Below are 10,398 nucleotides of genomic sequence, written 5' to 3'. Positions count from 1 at the left end.
ACTTAGCCAAGACAGAGGCAGTGCAAAACGGGGCGACCAAACCGAGACTAACCGTGGCTGCGCTCTCGGGAGAACGGTGCTCACCGAGAGCTGGCGCGGCCAGGGCCGCCGCGCAGTGGTAGGGCGCTTGCCTGGAGAGTGCGGGCCTGGGTTCCCTCGCCAGCGCTGCCGCCGGAGCCAGAGGAGAGGATGCTTGGAAAATCACTACTCACAAGGACTCAAGGAGCCCAAACTTACCATCCCGAAGGGCCATGTTTTTGAAGTGAGACTTGCCCAATGATGGAGCTGTATTTACAAAATTCAAAAAAAGTTCAGGTCAAAACCTGCCTGCTTGGGGCTGGGGTTGTGGTGGCTCAGTGGCAGAGCACTTACCTGGAACATGTGAGGCACTGGGTTCGATTCTCAGCACCACATAAAAATAAACGAACAAAATAAAGATTTGAAGAAGAAAAAAAAAAAAAAAAAAAACTGCCTGCCTGACTTTAAAGACAGCTGTGCTCACTGTCCATTCCAAAAACGGCAGACCATTGTTGAAGCTCATGTGGATGTCAAGACTATTAATGGGGTAGGGGATGCAGCTGAAGAAGAGTGCTTGCCTAGTATGTGTGACCTCATGGTTCAGTCCCCAGCAATGTGAGGGGGGAAAATGCTTATTTACTTCATTTGTTCTTTGTTGGTTTTACTAAAAAAAATGCAATAATCAGATTGTAGATTGATCATGTTTGGCACCAAATCTGCCAGATCCAGAAGATGAAAATCATGATTCCAAAGGCTCAGGCAGGAGGATCACAAGTTTGAGATGAGCCTTGGCAACTTAGTGAGCCCCTGTCTCAAAATACAAAATAAAAAGAGCTGAAGACTCCTGGGTTCAATACCTAGTACTAGGAGGGAAAAAGTGATCAATAAATAAATCAATCCTAGAGAGCATTGGGAAAGATGCAGAAAAGGTATCATCTCCATGATGTCCACGTGGAAATGTAAACATGCTGAAGGAAGCCCAGAGTCGTGTTGGGAAGCAACTAGAGCTTCATGGTGAAGGTCTGACCCATCACAGGTAAGACAGGGTCTGCACTGGAACAGACTGGTGACAGTGAACCCCCAGTCCAGGAATCCATGTGAAATACAGACTTTAAGTGGTGACAAAAAAAGATCACTCTAGGGTACATGTATATGGTGTGCAAAGTATTAGTCTTACAACTTTTCTTTAGGCTTTAAAAGTTCTTTTGAGTCTCCAAGGCTGAGAAGATAATAGAACATCTCCTTCCCCAAAATAATTCTAAATAGAAACTAAACCCAGAATAAGAGGAAGGAAGTCCAACGGGGTTTTGAATTTTCCCCATGATTACTGTTTTGTTTCTTAGGTTGAACCCACTTATATTTTTTGAGACAGGTGTAAGGAAAGTGGCACAGGACACACTGAAAATCACCCAGACACATTGAAGCCAAGCAGAAGCAAGTTTATTGTTTATTTTTTTTAAAGAGAGAGAAAAAGAATTTTTAAATATTTATTTTAGTTTTCGGTGGACACAACATCTTCATTTTATTTTTATATGGTGCTGAGGATCGAACCCAGTGCCCCACGCGTGCCAGGCGAGTGCACTACCGCTTGAGCCACATCCCCAGCCGGCAAGTTTATTGTTATTGTTAAAAAACCAGAAAAGGCTGTCTCTGCGCAGAGAAAAAGCAGCGACCTCCGCAGAGCCTGGGTTGTACATTGGGGGTGGGCTTAGCCCTTGCTATTGCAGGTGGAGAGCAAGCTTCAAAACCTCTAGAACCACAAAGGGGGAGGGGCATGAGGAGAAGGCACATTGCCACCAGCTCCTGGAATTGGCAGGCCCCTGTCTGGGAGCACTATGGTCAGGGTGCAGGTGGGTGGAGGTGTCAGCCTCTGGGTGAGCGGACTCATGCAGGAAGGGGGAATAGGAGGGGGAGCAGGGTGAGGTGTCTGGCCAGAATAGAGTTAGCTTGACTTAACTTTCTTAATTAACACATAGTTATGTTAACAGCCTAACAACAGGGTATCACTAAGTTGTTGAGGCTGGCCTCAAACTTGTAATTCTCCTGCCTCAGCTGCCCCAGTAGCTGGAATGACAGGATACACTGCTCCCTGATTGCTCTGCAGTGCTTTTTGTGAAGTTACAAAAACAATTTTCTTTCTTTTTCATTTTCGTTCGTGGGATTGATTGAGCCCAGGGGCATTTAACCACAGAGTCATGTCCCTAGCCCTTTGTATTTATTAATTTAAGACAGGGTATCACTGAGTTGCTTAGGCCTTTGTTAAGTTGCTGAGGCTGTCCTTGAACTTGGGATCCTTCTGCCTCAGCTCCTCCATCCCCGAGCTGCTGGAATTACAGGTGTGTGCCGTGGTGCCTGGCTCCCCATGCCCCTTGGGAGCAGGGATCTGCCACCTGACTGCAGGACTGCAATGAGTTGCCATTCAGTGGAGGTCATGGGCTTAGGTCTTCTAGGCGAGTAGGGTTTGGGGGAATGTGGTGGGTAGGCAGAAGAGTTAAGCAGAATAGTGGCATGGACATGGCAGGTCATGATAAGACTAGTTCCTAGGGTTCAGGGTAGTACCAGGGAGGGTGGACCATCTCTGTGGAGGGTGGAGCTGTTTTCCAAAGACAGTCCCTTCTGGGGACTGGACCCAGAAACTTGCAGGGTGAATGCTCTGCCACTGAGCTAGCCACTCCCCCCATGTGTCATCTTAGGGACAGATGTGTGTGTCAGAAAACAGATGGGCTGGGCTGAGTGGCTGTGGGAGAAAAGAAACCAGCCCATGGCTCTTTGTTGGAACTCACTTCCTGGAACCACTTCGGGTCATTTTGTTTTCCTTACCCAGGAATGGAATAGATTTGGGTTAAAGGAAGAGTCTGGTGGCATTAGAGGGGGATGTGGTTTATGCCTGAGAGTGTATAGGTGACTTTATTTCTGCCTCCAGTAGGAATGGTGAGTCCTGTTGGATACATGTTCAGACTGCCTGGCTCCTAAACCAGGCTGGCTTCCCAGATCTGCCTGCCCCAAATTCCCCCACAGTCTCTGGGCTCCTACCATGCTGTCTGACACTGCCTGTGACCCTGCTCACTTGCCCCAACTCCAAACCCTTGCTCCAGTGTCTTGCCCAGCTGGAGCCCCCACCCCAACAAGCATCCTGAACATTTTCACTCTCAGTGACACCTGCCTCTGCAGAATGCAAGGAGCTCCAAGTCTGGGGACTTGACCAAACACTGCTATGACTACTGTGACATCTTTGTTCTTCAGGGTGTGGTAAGAACCTGAAAGTGGGGGAGTGGGTGGAAATAACACCCTGTGGGTCTTCTGCCCTGGCTCTGCACTGGGTGAAGGAAGCTACCTGTTGTCTTTGGCTGAGGATGATCAAGAGTTTTGAAATCAAACCGTGAGAGGTTCAACTTCTGCCAGCTCCTAAGGTCTTGTGCAAGATGGCTATGCTGGGACCTAGCATTCTGTTCCTCCAAAAACAGTGACCAATCAGATTGCCAGTCTTTCCAAAAGAAAGATGTTAGATGAGAAGCGAAATGGCAGGATGAGGTGTATGAGAAGGAGGGCTCTTAGCAAGAAGCAGGGGTGCACACCTGTGGTCCCAGCGCTTGGGTGCCTGAAGCAGGGGATTGCTTGAGCTCAGAGTTCAGAGCCAGGTTGGCCAGGCTGGCCCCCATCTAAGAACTAATCAGAGAAGACGGGGTCTTCATCAAGTTTGACTGCCCTGGAGAAGCAGAAGCCAGTGATTCAGGGGAGTGTCACATGGGCGCTCATGGGGATTTCCAGTATGAAAATACCTCCCTGACCTTGACTCATGAACAGGCAGTGTTGGGGGAGGCCAGAAATGCGGGGTCCACTGAGATTGGAGAGATTCTGGTGAGACTGCAGTGCTAATTTGGGGCACTGTCCCCCCAGAAGTGTGTGCCTGTTGGCTAGCTGTCTTCCCATGGGTAAAGGTGGCTAGCTACCCAAGGCCCCTACAGAACTGAAATCACCACACATGAGGTTCAGAGGGCCTTAGTCCTCCAGCGGTCCTTCAGGGTTCTTCCAGGCCTAGGCATGGGCCTTCTCTAATCTGCTTTTGCACTTTTAAAATGGGAAGGCGTGGTGGTGCACACCTGTAATCCCAGTGATTCTGGAGGCTGAGGCAGGAGGATTTCAAGTTCAAGGCCAGCCTCAGCAACTTAGGGAAGCCTGACTTAAAATAAAACAAAAGATCTGGATGTAGCTCTGTAGTATACCATCCCCACTACCACCCCCGACTCCCATTTCATCCCCCCACAAAAAAAAAATAAAGAAAAATGAATAGTGAAAAAATGTCTAGATGAATTTACCATATGGCATTCACTCTTGGGGACTTTTCCAAAATAAACAAAATTGTGTCCACTCAGGGTTGGGGTGTGGCTTGGTGGCAGAGTGCTTGCCTGCCACACATAAGGTCAATCCTCAGCACCACGAAACAAAAGAAGTCCAAAGATCTGTAGGAGAATGCGCATAGCAGCTTTACTCATAGTACCTAAAAGCTGGAAACAACCTACATGCCCATCAGCTGGGGAATGATGGACAAAATGTGGTCCATTCATACTATGGGGTGGCACTCAGCCACCATGTGCTGTGTGAGTCCACCTCGGAGGTGACCAGGACAGGCAAATACATGCAGAAGAGGGTCACCAGTGCTGGGGCAGGTATGGTCACTACAGGGTCAGTGCTGAGCAGCAACTGAAATACTCGAAAACTACATCATGTGGATGGTTGCACAGGTTATTATTCTTGCTAAAAGTCTTTGAAGTATACACTTAAATTGGTGTACTTTATAATGTGAAAATGATACCTCGTGAAGCTGATGAAGCAGCACAGTTGGTCGATCCTCGATGTCATCAGCCACCAAGCACGAGAGAACAGGACTGACCAGTTGGCCTCAAAGGCCCCCAGCGTGTCTGGGGAGGGACGGTGGTCTTGAGGGCCAGGAAGCACACGCTGAAGCCTTTCCACAGGGATGCGAGAACAGCTCTCACCCATAGGAACCTTTCCCAAGTGCCCTGAGAGGTGGCAGTGACATGGCAGATGCTGTCTTTGCTGTCTCGAGGAAGGGGAACCCCCAGAAACAAGACTTCTGTTGGCCTTTCATCACTTCAAGGCCACTCAGGGTGACCTGAGGCTTTGAAGGCGCAGCACAAAAGAACACCACAGCCTGGGAAGAGGCAGCTCTGGTCCCCAGCAATTCCACCGACCCCACCCCATGCAGGAATGCCCTGGACAGCACACGGGGCCCTGTGGAATGGGTGGTGGCTTGCTCCTCCTGCTAACCCAGAGCATGACCACAGCCCCAGTAGGGTGAGGCCTTATGGACAGAGCTCCAGACAGGTGCAGTTGGCCCTCTGCACAAACTTGCCTACACATGAGGCATTGGCCAGTGTCAGGATGGCACCAGTAGGGAGCTCCTTCCCGATGGCGAGGTTCGCAACCTCTCCAGGGACCAGTGCCCGGTCCCAGATGGCCAAGCCAGACATGCTCCCCACAAAGGCCTCAGATCTGTCAAACCCTCCACCAACACTGTCTTGCTCCTGGCCCAGCACAAGGGACCCTCCAGGAGGGATCTCATAGCCCTCCCTGAAGTGGGAGCCAGTGGCCACTAGCCTGCGGTCCACATGGAGCCAGTACTTGCCCTGGACAGATGTCCAGATGATACAAATGTGGTGCCACTGGCCATCTAGCAGCAGCTGCAGAGGCAGCTCCCTGAAGGCTGGGTCTCCGATCACAAAATGGAGGGACCCGGGGACCAGTGAGTCTCGGCCATGCAGTACCACCTTGTTGTCATTCTCTTCAGTGGCGTAGGAGAGGAGGGTGCCCAGGTGGCCAGAGGATGTGCGGACCCAGCTGCAGAAGGACAGAGCTCGTAGGGCTGTGAGGAAGCTGGGGCTGAGGAAGATCACGTTCTCAGGGGAGGCATCCGGGAATGTGAACACAGGACCCAGGTTGCAAACTAGAAACAGAGGGAGGGGGAGTCAGCCCTGCAGCAGGAGCCCCAGAAATGGTCCTCACTCTGGAGGGTGGACTTGCGGGGCCCTGCAGCCACACCTCCTGGAGGACAGCTTGAGCTGGGAAGGCTGAGGGCTCCTCTAGTTCCTCTTGCTTGCCCTCAGGATGTGCCACCCCCAGGCAGGAGCTAAGAATGAGGTTAGCCTTCCCAGGGAGCCTTCAGTCCCTAGTTAAGCCTGAGCTGTCTCCTAAGAAGGGGAGCAGATGACCATTAGCACCAGGGCACCTCTGGCTGCTGTAACAAATTGCTACAAATTTAGTGTCTTTAAACAGCCTAGGCTTACTATTTTGTGGTTTTGGAGGCTGGAAGCCTGATGCAAGTCTTAAAGAGCCCAAATCAAGGTGTCTCAGGACCAGCTCCTTCTGGAGGCTCCAGAGAGACATAATCTCCTGCCCTTCCCAGCTACTGGAGGCACTAGCCATCCTTCCTGTCTTCAGAGTACATCCCACCAACCTATCTCTGTCCTCATGTCCCCTTCTCTGACCCTCCCACCCCCCTCTCTGAGCCCTGTGTTTACACAGGGCCATCCAGTAATTCAGGACCTAACCAGCTCTGCAAGAGGTGCTTCTTCAATGTGAGGAACAGGGGGCCCAAACTGCTGGGACCCGCAGATAGGAGACCACCTGGATGAGGAGCAGGGAGTGTGGAGTGTGAAGTCAATGTCCTCTCCTCATGGGGAGAAAGCCTGTGGAGGTGGCAGGGGCACCACGGGTTCAGGAGGAGCTACAGGAATATTGTAAGCCATGGGGAGGGGGCCAGGCCTGTGGCACTTACCTTCTCCTGGTCCCTGAGGAGGATCCCTTGGGACTGTAGCAGCCCCACCAGGTGCCCAATGGCTGCTTGGGGCTGGGAGCTTCTGTGTGCCCAGGAGATGGGCAGTGAAGTTCCGGGACTCCGTTGGGTGAAGAGCAAGGTCCTGCCTGTCTGTCAGCAGCATCAGTGGGCCCGGGCGCACAGGCTGAGCTGGAGTTGGGGCTGGGGTCCACCCTGGGGCTGCAGTGCCAGGGCTGGCCATCTGTAGTTGACCCTCGAGAGCAGCCAGCCTGGCACCCTGGCTGTGGACCTGGTGTGTCAGGCTGACCAGTGCATCCTGCAGGGCCTGTGTGCCCAGGGCCAGGCCTGAAATGACATCCCTCTGTGTCTTCTGCTCCTTCCCTGCCTGTACCCACTGCCTGCTTTTCTCAGTCAGGGCCAAGTCCAAGGCCTGTAGTCGCATGTCCACCTTCCGGCTTCGGTGCTGAGTCTTCCTCACCCAGGCCTTCAGGTGGGCCAGGTCCCCCTGGATGGCGGCCTGTGACCTGTTGACTGTCAGAGCCACAGCCTGGCTCTCCTCTGCCAGGCTCTGTAACTGGGCATTAATGTTATAGGACATGTTGTAGTTGTTGGCAATGCCCTGCAGCTGTGTTAAGGTCACTTCTTGGAATCTCCAAAACTGTAAAGAGGACACAGCAGTTATGAGGGGCCAGGATAGGCAGGGATAAGGCCTTCCTGCTCACACCTCAGAAGAACCTCTGTGCGCTGGGCTCGTGGTCAGCGCTGCATAGTGACCCTTGCCATGACACTAGGAGATGCAGGTAGGGGGCCAAGCTCAGAGTGGGCGATGGAGCCCAGGCCCCACTGCAGCACTGGGGAGCATGGGTTCACCTTGCAGTCTCTGATCCTGCCCCACCTCCCAGGTTCTAAATGGCCACCGCTAGTTGCTTCAGTTGCAGGCAGGCTGGGCTGGGCTGCATATGTGCTTGACTGGGCTCAAAGCAGAAACTTGTGGTGCTGGGGCACTGTCTGCAGACCCCACACAGGAGTCTGGGGGCCACCCATGCCTTCTGCTTTGAGATAGACTAGGGACCTCATGGCTCCCACACCCAGTGTTTGTGCCCAGCACCATCGATTCCCTAGACCCCACAGCTGTGCTCCTTAGGCCTTCCAGAGCCTCCATACATACAGTCTCTTGTCCCCTGCCAACCACACATCACTCCGCTTATTTTCAGAGTAGAGCCCGGCAAACCCTCCCTGGTTTTCAGTTGTAGGGTAGGGCACTGCTAACTGCTAGCAAGAACCATAAACTGCTTGGATGCTTGGCTCACAGTTCACACCTGCCGCTACAATTGTTCAACATCCAACCTTCATTTTTGCCAATTTTAAAAATCCAGGAGCGGTACACCTACCTGCTCTTCTAATCTACGGAGCCTCTCGAAAAATGGTTTTCTTTGCCCTGCTGATCCAGCTCTCTGCAGTGAAGCCCCATGTAGATACATGGGCATCAAAACCAGGAGGAGAGACAGGGTCATCCTCCCTGGCCAACCCATGCTGAGAGAAGAGGGGGCTCCAGCAATCTCTTCAGGATATAGGAGGTGGCCTCAGCCCCAGTGTCTGCCTCATCCCCAGTGTCTGCCTCGTCCCCCACTCCTCCTGGCTCTCCAGTTGAGCAGTTTTCCTTCCGTGGCCCTGGCTAGGGTTCAGGCACTTCCTGCCATCTTAGGGAAAGGCATCTGCCTTCAAGCCTACTGGCTCTGTGGGTCCCAGGTTCCCAGGGAAACAAGCTTAAAACAGACGCAAACAGCTTTTTTGGAAAGCTTCTCTGCTGGGGCAAGGACTTGTCTTGTGAGCTCAGAGGTGGGCGAGCACTGATGGCTTTAGCAGAAGCACATGGACTCATGTTACCACCAAGAAGTTGAAGAAGGACAGGGAACCCAGCAGGGGCCTGGAAGTCACTGGAGTCAGGTCTATGTTGGTGCCAGCATCCCAGCCATGCCCAGCCACATCCTGTGAGGCTTTCTCTCCCTTGGAAAGGGAACTGAAATGTGATTGGCCATCACCTTATTTTTTCCTCAGGACTGGGTGATTTTAATTTTTATGTATTTATTGTTTGTTTTTTCTTTTACAGGCACTCTACCACTGAGCTTCATTATCAGCTCTTTTCTTATTTTGAGACACAGTCTTGCCAAGTTGCCCAGGTTCTCCTACCTTAGCCTCCCAAGTTGCTGGGATTATGGGAGAGCACGATGGTGCCCAGCTTGATTATTTTTTATTTTGTCCTTAGACAGGGTCTCACTCTGCTGCCAAGGCTGGTTAAAGCAATGCTCCTGTCTCAGCCTTCCAAGTTGTTTCTTCTTCTTCTTCTTCTTGGTACCAGGAATTGAACCAGGGTTGCTTAACCAGAGTCACGCCCTCAGTCACACCCTATATATCTTGAGACAGGGTCTGGCTGAGTTGCTTAGGGCCTTGCTAAATGGTGGAGGCTGACTTTGAACTTGCAAGACCCTTTCTCAAGATAAAAAACATAAAGGGCTGGGGATGTGGCTCAGTGGTTAAGTGCCCCTGCGTTTAACGGTTAACCCCTGCCCAAGAAGGATGCTTGTATGTTTGTGGAATGAATATATATTTCCAGATTTCCCCCCACATTCACCTCTGCTGAAATGTCACCCTTCCCAAAGAGGAAGCCTACCTACTCTCCAGGGAGGTCATTAGAACATTCTAGTTTTTTATTTTCCATCCTGGGGGCAAATCCAGGACTTCATGCACTCCCAGCAAGGGTTCTACTACTGTATTACCACTTTGCCTCAAGGGGGTGCTCTGATAAACCCAGCCTAATTTCCTCTTAAGATTGGGAGCCATCTCCTCACAAGGCATGAAAAGTTAATTTCGGCTTTACTATATATTACTGCGATTTCTAAACTTGCTTGGAATGCCTGAGGGTGCCTTGAACTCACCCATGCCTGGCTTTCCCTGGCCAGATAAGGACCCTCTCTGAAACTAGTGGCGCCTCATAAATTCTGATGTTGGGATCTAAATTTACTCCCTAAGTGCTGGACCATTAACCAGCCTTTGTGTTATGCTTGTTAAAATCCTGTTATCTGTAAGTTCTCAAGACCCCCCCCCCCCCACACACACACTTTTTGCAACTTTCTGAGCTATAAAGGTGCCCTCCTAGAGAGCTGCGGGGCTGTCTTCTGTCCCCACTGGTTTCTGGAGAGACAGCCTCAGCCGGTAGGAATTACAAGCTTGCTTTATTTTGATTTAAATTGGAGTTGGTGGTCTTTTCTTTGAGTGGTGGTTAATAGTTCCACGCCAGGATGTCCAGGAGGTTGGCCGCCGGCCCTAGGACCTAGGGGGCCCTCGACACGTGGCTAGAGCAACTGTGGAACGGAACCTGATGCTTCACCTCGTTAGTTTAGACAGCACCTTCCCAGCGGCTACCAGATTCCATCATTCGCCTCCGCTGCGTGCAGCCTGCATTCAAAGCGTTTGAACTCAAGCGCGGCGTGGAGCAGAGCCGCTGGGCAGCGCAGGCACAACCCACAGTCACGTGGCCGCGGGTCCCCGCCTCATCTAGAGCACACCCGCCTCCCTCGATCGGA

The 10,398-nt window shown here is 51.8% G+C and overlaps 1 protein-coding gene across 1 annotated transcript; it reads right to left on the bottom strand.

Annotated features, from left to right (window-relative positions):
• Positions 1-5,342: 5,342 nt before the first annotated feature.
• Positions 5,343-8,295, bottom strand: Ptx4 (pentraxin 4). The gene is made up of 3 exons (XM_076840886.2): positions 8,206-8,295; positions 6,815-7,472; positions 5,343-5,983 (listed from the first exon to the last, which is right to left on the bottom strand). The coding sequence occupies exons 1-3, from the start codon at positions 8,293-8,295 to the stop codon at positions 5,343-5,345; spliced, it is 1,389 nt and encodes a 462-aa protein (XP_076697001.2).
• Positions 8,296-10,398: the final 2,103 nt, after the last annotated feature.

Source organism: Callospermophilus lateralis, chromosome 19, assembly GCF_048772815.1.
Source record: "Callospermophilus lateralis isolate mCalLat2 chromosome 19, mCalLat2.hap1, whole genome shotgun sequence".
Classification (NCBI taxonomy): Eukaryota; Metazoa; Chordata; class Mammalia; order Rodentia; family Sciuridae; genus Callospermophilus; species Callospermophilus lateralis.
This window is presented reverse-complemented; position numbering and strand designations above follow the sequence as displayed.